Source organism: Calonectris borealis, chromosome 12 (assembly GCF_964195595.1).
Source record: "Calonectris borealis chromosome 12, bCalBor7.hap1.2, whole genome shotgun sequence".
In the NCBI taxonomy this organism is placed as follows: Eukaryota; Metazoa; Chordata; class Aves; order Procellariiformes; family Procellariidae; genus Calonectris; species Calonectris borealis.
In genome coordinates, this window is record NC_134323.1 from 19,173,616 (window position 1) to 19,192,490 (window position 18,875).

Consider the following 18,875-nt stretch of genomic DNA (forward strand, 5'->3'; position numbering starts at 1 on the left):
TGAAGCCAAAGGCAAATCCCACAAATACAGATATCTCAGCATTATAATCTCCTCTCACCCATATAAAACAGTATTTATATTGCAGCCCAGTTAACTGCAAAAAAGATTGAAGTAAGCGAGTTTTCTGTTCTTTTTGTTTGTTTTGTTTTTAAGCAAAATCATTCCTGCCAAGATTTGTTGCTTGTAGAAAATACACTTTGGGAATAGGAGGATTTAATTTTTCTTATTTCTAGCTGAATTTTTTTTTAATTATGATTTTAAATTGGGATTTTACTTTTGTAAACTGGAAATAGAATGTTACAGTGTTTCTAAGTGTCCTGGTTTTGGCTGGGATAGAGTTAAATTTCTTCCTAGTGCTGTGTTTTGGATTTAGTATGAGGAGAATGTTGATAACACACTGATGTTTTCAGTTGTTGCTAAGTAGTCTGCTAGTCAAGGACTTTTCAGCTTCCCACGCTCTGCCAGGTGCACAAGAAGCTGGGAGGTAGCATAGCCAGGACAGCTGACCCAACTGGCCAATGGGGTATTCCATACCATATGATGTCATGTTTGGTATATAAGTAGGAGGCGTGGTCCAGGAAGTAGCGATCACTACTTGGTTATCGGTCAGCGGGTGGTGAGCAATTGCATTGCGCATCACTCATTTTGTATATTCTACCATTATTATTATTATTATCCCTTCCTTTTCTGTTCTATTAAACTGTCTTTATCTCAATCCACAAATTTTACTTTTTTTTTGATTCTCTTCCCCATCCCACTGCGGGTGGGGGGGAAGTGAGCGAGTGGCTGTGTGGTGTTTGGCTGCCTGCTGACTTAAACCATAACAGTATGATAGTATATTGGTATAGACCAAGTAGTGTCTAGAGTTTCCATTTTGTTATTTTGTCTGCCTTTTAAAATATGTCGTATCAAAAAAAGTACACTTTCAATTGTAAAAAAAAAAAAGCTGAAATATTTCTGAAAAATCTGTTTCACATTTTCAGCAGACTTTCCTGTGACTTATTGCCATAAAAGAGATACCAGCCAGGAAAGGCTGTAGCAGAGATAAGTTGTCCTCCAAAGCATTGGGCAGACTCTTTTTCCTGCCGTAAATATCTATATATTACTCATACATTGAAAGGGTGACTGAAAGAAGGAGGCTCAAATGGAAGCTTGTTCTAGAGAATATTCTGTGTTTATACGGCACAGAGGAGTTCTAGTAAAAATTACTGAGCTGCTTCAGTCGTATGCTCAGCCCTGTTGTACCACAGCATTCCTGCTCTGGTTCTCTGTAAAATATACATTTCTTTAGACCAAGCTGAAATTAGTTTTTCTTGAGACTGAATCAATGGAAAACTGATATTAACAACAAATGTCTGACCAAAACATGAATGTGTATAAACCTTAAACCTCAAAAAGCAGCATATCAGTCTTGTGCAGCACCACTGAATTTAGCAGCGTATATATCCCGTCCACCGTACATCCTAACAGAGAAGCATGCACTTCGGAGGGGATTATTACATTATTTCATGTGCCAGACTGGCATTGAAGCCAGAGAAGTACGATGCCTATTCAGATAGGGTTAGAATAAAGTATGGTCATGTTTATGTTTGTACATAAACCCCTAGAAACTTGAGAGACGCTTCAAGATCGCCCAGGAAAAAACTGCTGTGGTGAGGTAGTACAAAGATTGTCATGCCCGACCTGCAGAGCTAGGCTATGCACTAGTGCGTAGCTAATGAATTCACCCTGGAATATGTCCAGTTTATCAAAGAGAAACATGAACTTTCAGTGACCAAAAATGCACAGAGTGACTTGTGGCACAACATTGATGGGGATTTTAATTTATTTTTTTAAATTGTACTCTAAGTTGACATTTCCAGCCTGTGAAAATACAGACAGTCTGCAAGCCCATAAATCTGTTCCATGAAGCTGAAAAATGGCTATTGCATAAATCCTCTATCTTCAGTAAGTTTAAAAATACATCTGACCTAATACCTTTCTCAACAATGTCGCCAGAAAATGTGATTTATTTCAGGTTTTAGATTTTGTTAACGATATGTTTATTCTGATTAATAATAGTGTATTTTAATTAAATTTGCTTTGTATATTTTGAAATTTTTTATTTTAAAGAATCTAGCCAAAGTAATTTGAGCAGTCCAAATCTCTGCAGGAGAACACTGTAGGAGATATTTTACAGCCTACTGCACATTTAACATATAGCCACACTTTTAATAGCAGCATTTCGATCCAAGTTCAAAACCATGCATTTTGCATGATCATATATTTAATGAGAAAAGATGGCTATGCTTAGTTTGCCAACTGTAGTGTGTAAGTCAAATATGGGGAACGGAAAGTACAAACAGATGACAGTTTAGATTTCTTTTCCTGTCTGACTTTTTAATAGCATCGTTTGAAGATTGTTGGGGGCATCTTAACTCTGTGTTAACAGAGCATGTTTACAAGGGATATGTGTACGTCAAGGTTTTGGCCAGATGCAGTCAGGCTTAAGGTTCAAACCAGGTCTGTCAGTGATCATTTTGTGGAATCACAAAGTTAGGCATGTAAAAGACAGTTTCTGAGATCCTTGAGGATCAGTAATCAACATGTACATTTATACAAGTGACCAGAAAAGATCTGAAAAAGCCCTTTAATCGGCTACCAGTACTGTTGCCTTTATCATTTCTCTTATATACCTGTATAACCTGGTCTGTAGCTTTTGAGATGAATAAATGTCTCAATAACATTCTGTGCTGAAGCACTTATGCTTCTGTTTTGCCTGTGATATGAAATCCTCTGGTTGCTTTTTAGTCCTTACCTGCAGTGGAAATGCTTTTTTAGGCTGTGTCCTCAGCACGGTGGACAGATATCTGGGCTAGCTTTAAATTAGCTAGCGCTAGTAACAGGCCGTTATTGATAGCACTGAGCTTAATGCAGGATTTTTCTTCTGTGGATTCATATTACAGGGGTGAAAGAAAAATGCTACAACTAAAGAACCAGCTCAGCTGGCTGACTTGGTAGGGCTGCATGTGTTGTTATAGCATCTTATGGGTGTCCCATACATTGGATGACAAACCTATTGCCAGTACTCAACAGGGATCTTCATTAGCTCTGTTATGAATACTTAACGTTACCAGTTCCCCAAAACTGCCAAACTTATTCTGGATCCTCAGTACCCTCACGTATACCTGAATTGCCTAGTAGCCAAGTCTCCTGTGTACAAACCATAGACCTATTGCCAACAGCACACTGAGCAGTCAATATGTCCATAAATAGAGTGAAATTGCCTGATGCATTCCCTCGGGAAGCCCAAGGCTCACACGCTCAGGTACAGAGCAGTGTGTTGAAAGCAGTGTGGAATAGGGGATTCAGCAAGCGCCAGGGCAGCACTGCATATCTGGCCAACAGCAGAGCAGTTTGTGTATGTATGAAAAACAGCACCCATCAGTTTTTGCCCCTCTCTCCTAGGACACAGCCATTTACCTGTTGACATGCTTTTGTTATTTCAGGCAGTGTTATTTGAATTGCTAATAAGTTATGAAAAAAAGGCTTAGCTTTGAATTATTACTCAGATATGCCTGCATAACAGAATACTCTAAGCAGCAGCAGAGTTATGTTGAAATTGTCATGATCTTGTGCCCAAAATAGTAATTTTATAGTTCTGACAACACTGCCACGCTAACTGCATGCACTCATTTAAAAGGAGTTGCAAAAGAAGGCACAAAACTGTGAGGGCAGACCAATGCCAACGGCACCAGAGATGAGTGGTTGGCATTGGCACTTTGTCAGCCTGCAGACCATCGCTGACCGCTGAGAGAGATGTGAAGCAGCGTATACCCTACACAGAAGATGTGAATACATCCTGTCATATGGATCTCAGTAGAAATTGTAGAGCTCTTCAAGGGTCATAAAGAAAGAAAAATGTATTTGGGTATCCAAATAGGAAAGCACATGAGGAAGTAGTCTTGAAAGGAGGTATGAAAAGCCCTTTTGAATAACCGATTTTCCCCAGAACTGCTTACTGGTAGTATACTTTAAGTTAATGTGATAAGGTAAATATGACTCTTACTGGCAATCTCTCTATTTTGTTGACAGAATTTTTTGTTAATATGGTGAATTTAGTTATCCCTAATAATGCCTCCTTTCTGTTGTTAGGACATGCTTTGTCACACTAAACGCAAGGACCATGGATCATGTATTACTGACCTGTACAACATAGTGTTCAGGGGCTGCAACAGCAGATTTTGGGCAGTAGCTTTATACCTGGGTATAAAATGGAAAGCAAACCTGTATATTCACTTGCACCTTGAAATTAATACATTTTATTCATCAACATTATTTTTCAATATCTGAAAAAAGTGAAAACCCACAACTGCTCCAAATACATTATTCCAATGGCTTTACTGACACAAACATTTTAAAATAAAAAAAACAACCCTGGAAGTTGCATAAAAACATCTTTACAAAATCAAATGTTAATGTAGTTAGAGAACGTTAGATGTAATATTTGTTAGGGAATTACTATTATTGTTTTCATTCAGTACGGGTTAGCAATTAGAGACCCTGCTGTGCAAGACTGTGAATATACACATATGAAATGCAAGTTGCTCTCCCAAAGCTTATAACCTAAAACAGTATGGGAGCTGGAATACCTTTGTTATCATATAGTCAAATAGCAGAAAACTTGCAGTGTGTCATCATTAATGTGTCTGGAATATAATTCAGCTGGAGAATTGCTGCATTGCTATAAGGTTTCCTTTCTACTCTTTCTGGTGCCATATGCTGCCATAATTAGTGCAGGCAAAAGGTAATGATAACACAGCGGAAAAGATGGAGCATGATGGGAAGCAGGTTGATCTCTAAAGCTCTACATTATGTCATCCGTACATAAAGCATATGAAGCACAATGCAGTTTTAATCCAGATTTTTAATGTTACATTTATATTTTGGGAAGTGTTTCTGTCTTCTTAGAACTACCATTATTTACATAGACGCCTGTATTTATGCTGTAATTGCTACACCGGTCTCTCCCAAATACCTGTGAATCTTTTTCCAGAGATAGTCGCTCTTGATTTTTCAGGTGGACTTGATATAATGAGATTAAATTCATATTGGCTTGATTTAAAGATTACATAATGTCTGTATTTAGCGATTTCTTCATTCAGAAGCAAAAGGGAGTTCTCATGCTGAGCTCTTTGGCACAGACAATACAAAGTTACGTTCCCCACTGATCATTTTACTTGAATAGTTCATGAAGAGCACAAGAAAAATTTCAGAGACTGCCATTATATGGTATAGTCCCAGCAGGAGCAAGACACATATGGTAACTTCAGTATGTTACTTAATTGTAGGTGAACTGCTATGGACTCAGAAATGTGGATAATGTGAATGTTTTTCATTCAAAATACAAATGTGTATCTATACTTCTTAGGTGAAATATTGGGTCTATTCAACTGATATTTTTTGACTTATGTCGGTGGGACCAGGATCCATAAAAGCAGCAAATATGATTTGGAAATCTAATGTATGAATAAGCTTTGTTATATTTCTGAAACTGACTCCCGCCAGATTGAAACACTATGAAAATGGTTACTGTCAATCTTTTGACACTTTCAGTTTCACCCAAGACCAGTAAGTATACACACACACATCCAGATGTATGTATCACAGAGAACGTGAATTTTTATTCATCTGGGATTAACTCTATTTTAAACATAGTTAAAAAAAACCTAAGGAGATGAGCAACTATACAATTTGAAAATGCCAGTAACTATCTTTCTGCATCTTTAGAGAGCTATTCAAATTATTCTTTTCTATTCTATCTATCTTGGTACTTTTGATGCCCCTCATTGCTATATGTTCTCAGTCCTTTTGCAATGATTTACAGATTTTATCCTTTTAACAGCTTTTCAAGGCAGAAATACATCCTCACCATTTTAAAGATGGATTGGGGGCACAGCATGAATTAAAGGGCTTCCCTAATTCCATTGTGACAGAGCCGGGACTCAAAGTCCAATTCTCCAAGTCCTAATTCAGCCAGACCAGCCTTGCCCACTAGTCCACCACAGCGTCACCTTGCTGCCTACAGTCTCTCCCCCTGTTACGCAAAACCTAACTGCAGAATCAGATAGATATTTCATGGGGCCAATGCCAACGTACCATTACTTTTCTGGTGCGTCTTTGTGGTCATACGGTCTCTGAACAATGTGACTTGAGCAGTCTCCAGATGCACAAGGCTGAAAACCACCACCCTGACGAGCCTAACTGAATTGTTCACCTTAACTCCTGTCAATGCCGCACATCAAACTGGCGCAGATGTGTCATTCAGCACAGATTTGGCACTGATTCATTTTGCCTTCCTTCTCTTTCTGTTAAAGCATAAGAGCCAGGACCCCTTGACTCCACATGGGAAAAGTCTGGCAACTACCACGCTCTGGAAATCCTTGCCAAGAGCAGCATCTGACTCTGTGCCTAGATGCCTGGCTGCTCTCCGATGACACCCTGGGCTATTGCACTGTCGGCTGTGAAATTCTTTTTGTGGCTAGTGCAAGGTTGTGGCTCTGATTAGATTTCTGTGTCCGTGTTATCACCACTGTTCTGTATAATGATCTTCTGTGCTAATCAAGCTGCCAGCCACCGGCACCATGTACATCTGCTAGCAACCCCAGGAGGTGTTCTCTGAATTATTTTCCTGTGTTACAGGAGGGGGAAGATGCCATTTACAAATTTTAAATTATTTCCATATATTTGCTACTTTATTTTAGTTCTGCACCAAATAGGCCAAGTGCATATTTTGATTTGTGTTCTCTTGTTCTGCATCTATAGCCTCTCTGCGTCTGTTTGTAGGTCTATATTTAAGGTGTATACTTAAACTTTGCAGCAGACGATTTCCAGTCTAGGGGAATTGTTTTTTCTACTTCCTTTGCAATACCTGGCTGATAGATAGTGCAAGAACATGAAGCTAGTGCAAGGAGGTCACAATCAAAATAGGTTACACCCACTTGCCCATGTCCTGTTGTCATATAAGCCCTTGGGAACTGTAACCTGTTGGCATGGTTTAAAATTTTAAAAAACCCAATGAAATAAAGAAACCCCACAAAGCAGCACTAAATTTCACTAGTGCGATGTAGAATAAGTCCAGAATAAACAGTAATTGGCACACCAGAGAACATAGTTCTGTATACATCCATACAGATGTATCAATGTGCTTATGATTTTCAAAACTGAGAAGGTACACACAGGCTCATAAGCTCATGTTTAACCACCTAAAAAATGGTCTGATTTTCAAAACTGCTGTACAATCAGCAGATCCCACTAAAATCAAAAGTCAGAAGTGAAACTTTGGATTCTGTACTTCTGTTTTTTATAGGGCTTTTCTTAATGAGTCTATTCTAAACCTTTTGCTAGCAGAGCCCTCAAAAAAAAGAACAAAGAACAATCAACTGTACTGCAATATACTCTTACAATAAGTAAAAAATGTGGTGGGAAAGACAAAGTACTACTTTTACAATAGCCTGTGCCAAATCACAGGTTATACAATTCAGTTTTTTATTTGCATAGCCAACAGTGCTTTGTAGAGCAATCAGGGAAGATAATACAATCCATTTTAAATTCTCATTACTTTAGAAGTGTTGAATCTTCTTAAATTGTTTCAGGGTTAATTGAGAATTTGCAGTTTTACAATAGACTAGGAATTGTTTAGGCTGCCCTTGTTTCATATTTTTGTGCATACCTTTGTTGCAAAGTTATAAAAAAAACAGTAAAAAAGGAAACAAAGAAGTGAAATGAAATAATGATCTGCATTGTTACTATTCTAGTAACATTTTTACGGGAGATAAAACTCAGGTATTGATTAATGTTTAAATGGTTATTAAGTGGAAGGACATGTTGGATTCATGGAACGTCTCACTATGCACTAGTGTTTGCCTTTGATTCTTTTCCACATATTCCCTAAGGGATAATTTCTGCTCCTGGGGAAGCCAGTGGTGAAAGTCTGAGTGACTTTTGGGGGAGCATGAATAAGCTAAGTGTTTTCAGTATGTCTCTTTTTCTCATAAATTCCAAAAGGTTGTGGTTTCCAAATTTGTCCTTTAATTTATTTTAACATGGTAATAGCTCATAAGAATGTGGAATTTTTCATGGCTGTATATATTGATTTTTTGATCCTGAAATTGGCTGCCTGAATACCACTGTGTTCCTACGTACTGTGGAAAAGTCAATCTGGTTCAGCAGCCCTGAGGAGATTGCATTTTTCAAGCTTGAAGCAAAGTCTTGGTAAAGAACAGGAGTCATGTGGACAGTGTTGCCTGTTAGCACCTCTGAAATTAGCCAAGTTCATCTTCTGTAGGATAATATCACTTTCCCTGGAGGTACACCAAAGAAATTTTGAGGCAACTGATGATTTTTTTTGTAAGAAAGGTATTTCTCTGATGAATTAAAAGAAGGCTTTCTGCTAAAAGCGATTTTGTTTTTCAAAGACAAAACTCAGTATTTTTTCTTTGGACTCTCATTCTTTTGAAATAAGAGTACTTTATCAATCTTCAAACTTAAACTTCTATAGAACAGCTTATTTAAATGGACCTGTGGCTCACATGGCAAATTCATAGGGATTCTGGAGCCCTGTGCTTTCTAAGGCATAAATTCAAGTCCTGCTCTGCCTCCAGCTAATCCAGTTATAATGGATACCTGATCTGTGGGCTGGGAAAATATGTCTATGTTTCTGCCCTGTATTTCTCAGGCCTGAGTACCTGTGTGTACACTGCTTCATTTATGCATGAGGAAACCAATTTGCCCAGAACTTTTCCCTTTATAACAATTAAGTTTTCTTCCTACTGAATAGTATGGTGTCCATGCCCAAAATTTATTATTCAAAGGCTATTATAAGTCAAATCTGTTCTAATCTTTCCTAACTTACATGGGGGGAAAAAAAAAACATCTTTGCTTAATGACACCTTCCCATGGCATTATTTCAAATGTTGGAGGGGAAGTTCCTGGGATGAGGGACAGAAGAGATCCAGTCTTCGGTTCATTCAATAGTCTTTTACAGTGCCGTCTTAATGACATAATTTAAGCTTGAGCCATGCACTAAGTCATTCACTTTTGTTTTTCTTTTACCTCTGGCCAATGATCAGACCTACTGCTCAAACACAGTAAAATTTGCTGCATGAATAATGAATGATGCTAATGGCCATCTCGGACATCTGACAGCTCAGCACTGGGGCTCTGCCTAGCTTTTCTGAGATCCCAGCAAAAATCCAAAGATCTCAAACTCTGCCTGATCAAAATAACTGGACAGTGAAAAAACTCAAGTTGTACGGGACTGAGAGGTCTGAAACGAGGACTGGGGGTCAGAGGCAGCTGGATAGGACAGCCGCATGTTCCCCCTCATTGTTAGCTATGATAATGGACATCCCTTAACAGTCCATCCTCCTTAACAGAGGGATCTAGCAACTAATCACAACTTTTTTTTCCGCTTTCCAGAGGGCAAAAGAGACCAAAGCAAGCCTCTAAAATAAGCATTCAATGAGACCATGTCTGTCTTTGTTGGCCTGCAATCTATTCTTTCCTCTTCTAGCAACTGCCATTTTATTTCATTTTACTTACTTTTATTTGCCCCTCTAACAATCTGTTATTTTTGATTATTCCCTCAGGAAATAGTTGCACTGATAAATTATTTTTGGCAGCATTATCACATAGGACACCTTTCAGGTGAATGCCACTATGAGGCACTGGCTAGGCACATACTCATTAAACAATAACAGGTTTCATGTCAATTACTTATAATTTAAAATGTCTATAGAAGATTGTATGGCTGTTTATGACCTATAACAATTCACTACAAAAAAGATAAATAGGTTATTATGCTAAGTATTGATTATATGATTGGAGTTTTGGTTTAAAATATTAACACATTTCATTGGAGAGGGAACTGCTACCAGTTAATTCAGCTCTGTGTTGTTATATTACTTAATATATTTAACTGAGTATAGAATTAGGCCCTGATCATGAACATTCTCATGTTTATTACTTCAGTCAAGTAGGGCAGTTCTTAGTGCATAAATTCCACAATCTCTTTATTTCCAGTATCAGGGTCTAAATATTTGTGCCAAGTAATGCAAAGAAAGCACAACAGTGAATTTGGTATTGAGGGATCTTGACAGACAGCATTTTCAAATCCTTATTTAGACATGTATGTGGTTGAACTGTTCCAAGATTCTGAGCATCTATTTGAAATCATCAAAAGCAGGAAACTACAGATCACAGACTGCAGAAAAAATGTATGCAAACCAGGTCTGCATATAACCAGCTCCCGTTAGACCTAATGAATCCATAGTCTAACTCTCTTTTTGCTACCCCACAATTTATTACATTTCCAGCCTCACCCAAAATAACTAACTGTAAGAAAAAAATGAAAAACACTCAAAAAAAAATATTAAAAATATAACTCCTAGTCCAGCCAGAATTTTGAGTCTGGAAAAAGGAGGACTGTGAGAGGATGCATTAGGTCTATAAATACCAGTGTTGATGCAGAGGTCCACTGAAAGTGTTCAGGTACTCTGGCTGTATAACACCGCAGTAGGAAACAGGTCCTACATAATGTTTTAAATATTAATTTCTGTAGTAAGCTTTGGGACATATGTATCCAAAGAAATGGACCAAACCTCTCTCCAGATCTCCATCTGTCAGATAATGACAATAATGAACTATCGCAAAGGGAATGCACAAGATTTAAATTGTATTTTTTAAGTATTGAGAGATCCACCTCATGAAAGCCAGTGAGTGCAAAGACATATTGTTTTGTAGTAATGTAATTGTTTTATGTCTAAATATATAATTTGTTAACAACTTCTGTATTTTTATTTAGGTATTCGGTTTACAAGGATCCAGCAGGCTGGCTAGAAATTAACCCTACCAATGGTACCATTGGCACCACTGCTATCCTGGATCGGGAATCTCCTTATGTTCAGAACAACATATACACTGCTCTCTTTCTGGCAATAGACAGTGGTGAGTAACTATTATGGATCATATTCATTAAAGTATATGACTTTTTTTCCTGCTCGAAATTTTCTGTTCAGAAGGGCGCACGTGCAAAGTTAAGCATACGCTTCAGCACTTTGCTAGGTGGCCACCTAAAGGTATTAGAGATCATTGTGACAAAGAGAAAATAGAGGAATTAAAACTTCAAAATTAGAACAGCTTTAATTTAAGGTTATGTCTCACACATTTATTCCTACACTGCGATCTTAATGCTAGATGCAAATACTCTATGAACATTCTTGGAAAGTAATAAATCATCTTTATCAGAGTTAATTTCTTCATAATATTTAAGCAGTTAGTAAGCCTAAGGCACCTAAATACCAATAACAACTCATCCCTGATATGCCGAATTCTATTCTATTCAATACAATGACAATAAAAACATAAGTAAAAACCCTTGTTAAAATGCAATATTTTTTATATATTGTGTGGATTAAAGTTCCTTCCGTCAAATATAATCAAAATTAAACTATCTACTGAAAAATCAGGGAGTGACTTTGGAGCAGAGAAAGAAAGAGAAAATCCTGAACATTCCAAACCTCCAGAGCTAAAGGCACAAAATAAATAAAAGATTTGTCTGTAATATAACAGCTAATATGCTAACGCTTTTTCACAGCTGCAGCTGGTTTAGTCCTGGTGATGAATTGTAAAATATTCTTTTTAGGAGGGTAATTCTACATTTTTGTAACCACATGACTTGGGGAACATTTGCAGGGCCTGACAGAAAAAAGAAAATCACTTTAAGTGTAAAACAAAAAAATTTCTGCTGAGATGATGATTTACTTATATATTCATGTACATAGTTTTCTTAGGAAATTTCCATGGAAAAATGTAGCACTAAACTTATTTCTGTCTTTCACTTGCTATTGGATAAAGATTTTTTTAAATGTATCTTAAAATCTGGTACACTGGGAAATGTCATCTTACAATGAAAGTAAAAAGTCAGGATGATATTATTGAGGGATTATCAAAAGGACAAAGTTGCATATGTTTTAAAGGTAGATTCAAATATCCTCAAAGAGAATAGATTAAACAAGAAGCTGAATATTTCCAGCTGTGGAAACCAGTCTGAATGAAAGTGGATTTTTGGGTATACCTTTATGTTGTGCTTAGGGCAGTAGCACTCATTGCTTACCTATTCTAAGCCAAGAACCTCACTTAAGAGGTGAGCCCTCTTAATTCCCAGAATTTTTTCCATTCTGGAAAAACGAGGAAAGGGAAAGGTATCTGCGCGACGAACAGCAGAGCAAGAGAAGATATTTAACGTGGGTTAGAGAAAGGGAATCCTGTTCAGTTGAGGTACTGTGTCAGCATCTAATTCAAGCGGCTGTTATTGTGTTTACTGGAGTACTGTTAGCACGGGAGCAAATGTACTCCAACATTATTGACTTCTTTGAATGAAGTAATTAGAAACCACATGTGTGCATTTAGTACTGGCATGCCAAGGTGTTAATAATGATCATTCAGGAGTATTGTACTACTTCACTGTATGTAGCTCAGCCACATGTGGAAATGGCAATAAATACCAGAACTTAAATAGTTGATATTAACCCTGTGGTCTGTATCACCCCTGGATTAATTATCAAACAGCTTGTGAACCACATTAAACTGAGAGGCAGGTTGGTAACTGGAAAAATTATCTGCTGGTCTGTGTAAATATGTAAGAGTGGAATTTGTGGGAGTTGAGAGGAGCAAGAGCTCCTCTGGAGCCCCAACCCCAATGGGCAAAGTCATACACAGGTACTTGCCTCTGGTCCCACCTGGCCAGGGGAGCAGTGCGGGGGCCTGCTGGGGAGCACCGCTTTGCTTTGGGCAGGCCTGTGATAAGACAGGCAAGCTTCAGTTCACACGCTGTCCACTTGCGGTTTGATTGCTTCCCTTCGCAGGGGAAACAATGCCGTCTTTGCACAGAGGAGCTGCCAGTCTGAAGTCTCAGTCTAGGCTCTGTGGCTAAAGCAGCCAAGGAAGTTTTATAATTGATTTCAATGGGTAGGTCTGGGGGTCTGCCTTGTCCCCTGTGGTTGTGACTGGGACTGATGATATCCCTGGAAGGTGTTCCCCAACTTATTTCCTGGCCACTGATAATGCTAACTAACAAAGCTGTGAAACCCATTTAATTTTTCTAGTCGTTGTTGTTAATGTCCATCTTGAAAAGGGATATTGCATTAGATGACAAGCCAAATTGTTGTAGAGTAATATGAAATGAATAGACACACACGAGTCTATGGGGCCAGATGGGATCCACCCAAGGGTACTGAAGGAGCTGGTGGAAGTGCTCACCAAGCCACTTTCCATCATCTGTCAGCAGTCCTGGCTAATCGGGGAAGTCCCACTTGACTGGAGGTTAGCAAATGTGACGCCCATCTACAAGAAGGGCTGGAAGGAGGATCTGGGGAACTATAGGCCTTTCAGTCTGACCTCGGTGCCAGGGAAGGTTATGGAGCAGATCATCTTGAGAGCCATCATGCAGCATGTACAGGACAGTCAGGCGATCAGGCCCAGTTAGCATGGATTTATGAAAGGCAGGACCTGCTTCACTAACCTGATCTCCTTCTATGACCAGGTGACCCACTTAGTGAATGGGGGAAAGGCTGTGGACGTTGTCTACCTCGACCTTAGTAAAACCTTTGACACCGTTTCCCTCAGCATTCTCCTAGAGAAACTGGCTGCTCGTGGCTTGGGCAGGTGTACTCTTCGCTGGGTAAATAATTGGCTGGATGGCCGGGCCCAAAGAGTTGTGATGGATGGAGTTAAATCCAGCTGGTGGCCGGTCACAAGCGGTGTTCCCCAGGGCTCAGTATTGGGGCCAGTTCTGTTCAATATCTTTATCAATGGTCTGGACGAGGGGATCGAGTGCTCCCTCAGTAAGTTTGCAGACACCACCACATTGGACAGGAGTGTTGATCTGCTGGAGGGCAGGAAGGCTCTGCAGAGGGACCTGGACAGGCTGGATCGATGGGCTGAGGCCAATCGCATGAGGTTCAACAAGGCCAAGTGCCAGGTCCTGCACTTCGGCCACAACAACCCCATGCAACACTACAGGTTTGGGGAAGAGTGGCTGGAAAGCTGCCCGGCAGAAAAGGACCTGGGGGTGCTGGTCGACAGCCAGCTGAACATGAGCCGGCAGTGTGCCCAGGTGGCCAAGAAGGCCAACGGTATCCTGGCCTGTATCAGAAATAGTGTGGCCAGCAGGAGCAGGGAGGTGATCGTGCCCCTGTACTTGGCCCTGGTGAGGCCGCACCTCGAATCCTGTGTTCAGTTTTGGGCCCCTCACTACAAGAAGGACATGGAGGTGCTGGAGCGTGTCCAGAGAAGGGCAACAAAGCTGGTGAAGGGCCTGGAGCACAAGTCTTATGAGGAGCGGCTGAGGGAACTGGGGTTGTTTAGCCTGGAGAAGAGGAGGCTCATAGGAGACCTTATCGCTCTCTACAACTACCTGAAAGGAGGTTGTAGTGAGGTGGGTGTTGGTCTCTTCTGCCAACTAACAAGCAAAAGAACGAGAGGAAATGGCCTCAAGTTGCGCCAAGGGAGGTTTAGATTGGACATTAGGAAAAGTCTCTTCACCAAAAGGGTTGTCAAGCATTGGAACAGGCTGCCCAGGGAAGTGGTTGAGTCACCATCCCTGGAGGTATTTAAAAGACGTGTAGATGTGGTGCTTAGGGACATGGTGTAGTGGTGGAGTTGGCAGTGCTAGGTTAATGGTTGGACTTGATCATCTTGAAGGTCTTTTCCAACATAAACGATTCTATGAATACAGAAATCTTTCACGACTTTAAAAGAAGGTTATGTTAACTTAAAAGGAAAAAAATCAGATTGAGCGTAACTGTATGCATTCTCTTTAAAACAGCATTGTCCACAAAATGGAAACTAAAAGCCATCTCTTTCTTCAGGTTGGTAAGTGTAGCCTATCTAATACCAGTGAATATGGTTAGGACTTTTACGTGAGAGGGCAGCCAGAGGCAGGATTAAGAATTGCCAAATGAGATAGGGTGGTAAATTGAAAATTCACGGGCATTTCCAATCAAGCAAGTAATTTGCTTGGGCTAACAGACTTGGGGCAAAAAGGGAGGAGAGGAAAACAAACCCCATACTTAATCAGAGATACTTTTTTCAAAAGCATTCAGTGTAGGCTATTATTTCCTTTGTTCCTATGTTTTTCTCGCTCTTACCCTTCCGATTCTCTCCCTGTCCTGCTGCTAAAGGACCTTCGTCATGCACTAAAACAGTAAATAAACATATTATTTTCTATTAGTATTCATAGCATGTAGAGATTATATAATTACAGAAAAGATATTGTTGTCCCATCATATTCCATGACCACCTCTTTTTAAAATGACCTTACATTCGTGTGTTATCTTGGGTGAAGAGTGGAGACAGCTGAAGACAAAACTCACAGTGATACTTTTTTCATACCCTTTCAGTGATGTCAGCAGAGATTCTGTCATTGGATTCAGCAGGCACTGGCTTCTTGTTATTACGCTTCAGTGCAAGGGACAAGTGCCAGGGCATTTTTCGTATTTGTAAAATGTTGAAGATTTCTGTCAGAAGTAAAACCAGGAGCTTCATGCTTGGTAGTTCTTTATATAAATCCATCACATCTTTTTTCGGTAAATCACAAAGCTATTCTTTACCAGTAGGACAGTAATTACAAATGGACGATAGAAAATGGAGTCATTCCACTGCAGGAAATAATTCAGTTGTTTATGATATTCTTTTTTAACTTTATGATATTATTTTTCAGCATTATTAAATTAACTGCAGAGAAAGGTAGTTAAGTATGAATTATGTTATTTCTGATCTAAACAGTTCCTGTACCTTCCCAAACATAACTGAAACAATGTGTAAGAGCAAATTTGATGGACACAGTATTAATGTTATAGATAATAAAGTCTGACATTTATTGGGGGAAATTTCACTTTAAACAGGACTTTTTTGGAATGAATATCCTATCTCTGTACCTTTGATTTCAGTAAAGATCATGGTAGTGTCTTTAGAATTTGAAAACTCTTTTTATTAAAGACTTGTGTGGACACAGAGTCTCCGTCTATTAGAGAAGAAATTAAACACTGCGTAGGAAATATCATGAAGCCTAGTTAACGCATTAAAGTCTGATGAACTATGTTTAATCTGGGAATGAGCTCATAATGGGACAAAGTCAGGTTTATGCAAAGTCATCAGAAGTTTCATTCAATTAACAAAAGTGCCAATAATGGTGATCATTTCCTGAATTTAGAATTCTAATTGCTAAAAACAATGCAATATCATAAGCATACAATGCAACTGTTGGGATTATATCTGTAAAACACACGTATGTTAAATACAGACAAGAAATCATTCGAGTTTGAGAAATCTGCTTGGAACAGACCTTCCAGGAGATTTGCTGCGTGAGGACACCGTGTTGTAGTGTCATCCTACAGATTCTATTATACACTGGAGTATTTGGGATGACTATCATAAAGCAGAATACCTGCATGTTTTTCTCATAAGGTCAGTCATGCTAAAATCTCTCCAAGAATGGGTTTTTTCCCCTGTATTCTGAGAGTTTGAGTCACAATTTAGAAAAGGGAGGAGAAAAACAAGAAAATTTTGGAGGTGAAGCTAAAAAATATCTGGAAAATGTGTGAAATCTAAAAAAGCTAAAATTGGTTTTTCCCTTTCCTTTAAGAGGGATGAATAATAAAATATATCCAGATTTACCTTAGTTATGCAATAATCGCTCATGTTATTGTGGAGGGGCATGATAATTTAAGTTAATGTCCCCATTGTGTAACTTCTATCTCTTTAGAAGAAAAACTTTGGTTACCTTTGTTTGCCTGATACATGGAAAAACAACCTATGCTGTTCAAGTACGTCAGCTGCTGGTGACAAATGATGAAACTCTAATACCCGCTCTTGCTGATTTGGTTAAATGCAGTTATCAACTTCACTTTTCTCATGTGTGGAGTACCACCCACACAAAGCCAGGTAGCAATGTTCTCCCACTGAGATGGATACTCTTATCTAGTTCAAGTGTGCCAGCTTCTTCCCCTGCTATTCTCATCACCAGGGAACTACTGAGGCAAAAAATTGGGAATATAAGTACTTTTACTACATTAAACATAGAGGAGGATAAATGTCATTAAAAATGTGGCATCTCTTCCAGATGTTAAACATACTCAGAGATGGAGTTAAGGGTTCAAAATTTTAACTGATGTACCTTTAAATGCACTAAATCACAGTAAGCACTGTTTCTTACAGCAATACTGCATGGGTGAAAACAACTGTTTTATTTTCTGAAAGTGGTTTTCTCCCTCCATGACTTCACCATCCCCATGAAAACAACTGTTTTATTTTCTGAAAGTGGTTTTCTCCCTCCATGACATCACCATCCCCAGTGTTTGACATCATAAGCATTTGCATGGCAGCCATCCACAGTCACAGGCAGGATGTCCAACAGGAGGGCTGAGCTGCAGGAAATAAGCTTCAGGAACAGTAACCTTTATTTAATGGACTACACGTATTTGAGCAAGGTAAAGGTTAAGAGATATGCAGGACTATAAAAAGGTCTCTCTAGATTGGTGTGATTTCAGTGTTTGCCTTGAGCTACTGGCCAGTTTAAAAAAAAAACAACTTGGATATTGCTTCTATGACTGTGGCCAGTTGCATATGTATAAATTAGCTAGCTGATTGGCACTATTTCAATTTCCCTGTTGCACACGCAAAGCAAAATGAGGAAGAAGCGAGTCAGGGTCTAGTTTTCAATTTTTTCCTTGTTTCCAAGGACCAGCTGAACTACACCCAAGCAATTCTGAATCTCATTTATTGTGCAAGTCTCGATACTCCTAATCATTAAAAAGAAAAATTATCATTCTGTACTATTGTGTAATGAACAGTAACAGACAACATCTAGAAAAAACTGGAGTAACAAAGAGATGTGTAACCATTTGCAATTAGAACTTTTCCTTACATGTATCTAACCTGTCTTCTTGCTTCATGATGTACATAATTAAATTACCACAGATTGATTCCACCTAAAACATGCTATTTTTGAAGAAATCAGGCAATTAGTTGCCATGGCAACCCAATTAAGCCAGTTTTATACCCCTTATCTTAATTGCTGTATTAATTGAGAAGAGAAAATAAATTGAATACTCATCCATTTCTTGCCATTTTAAATTTCAGTAAAATATGAATTGCACACAGAATATTGTTTTAATTTGTCATCACGGACTCATGATTAGAAAAAGAAATTAGAATGCTGAAAACACTATTTAAGACGGATGGCATATGTCAGTAGCAATTTGATATGCTGAAAGAGCTGTGCTCTTTTGAAATGTAATTACTCAAAAATAGGATCTGCATATATTATTTGAGTGAATGAATGAAGGATTGTAACTTTTAAAGACTATTTATTTTATAAATTTTGAAAAATATCTATATGCTAATACATACAGAAAATGCATAGGAAATTTCAACTCATGGGAAATTTGGGACCTCTTTTACACAAAATGTCAGCATATGGCATTTATGAGACCAGTTTTCAAATATGTCAGATTCTGAGCAGCACACCCAAATTTTGGTATCTTCCCACTCCACTGGTTCCATTTACTTTGGTTGAACCATCAATAGAGTTCAGCTTGAACACAAAATGTAATGGAATACACCTGTCTGAATGGGATTTATGCCTGCAGTGAGAATACCTGCTGCCAAATCACCTAGTATGGACACATTTTCTGATTAGAAAAACAGCATATGGAGGAAAAAAAAACCTATGAGGGAGGAGACAGAAATTTGTGTTTAGATTTTCATAGCAGTATGAAAGCATGAAGCGTTATTTCTCACAGTCCCTATCTGAAGTATAGTAATTTAAAGAGAGA

The 18,875-nt window shown here is 38.7% G+C and overlaps 1 protein-coding gene across 1 annotated transcript in view; it reads left to right on the top strand.

The window, feature by feature from the left end:
- The window catches only part of CDH13 (cadherin 13), a 512,113-nt gene that overhangs the window by 466,740 nt on the left and 26,498 nt on the right, over positions 1-18,875 (top strand). Inside the window, exon 11 of the mRNA XM_075161497.1 lies at positions 10,844-10,986. Within this exon, the coding sequence (XP_075017598.1) occupies positions 10,844-10,986 (143 nt within the window). The remainder of the gene's footprint in view (positions 1-10,843; positions 10,987-18,875) is intronic.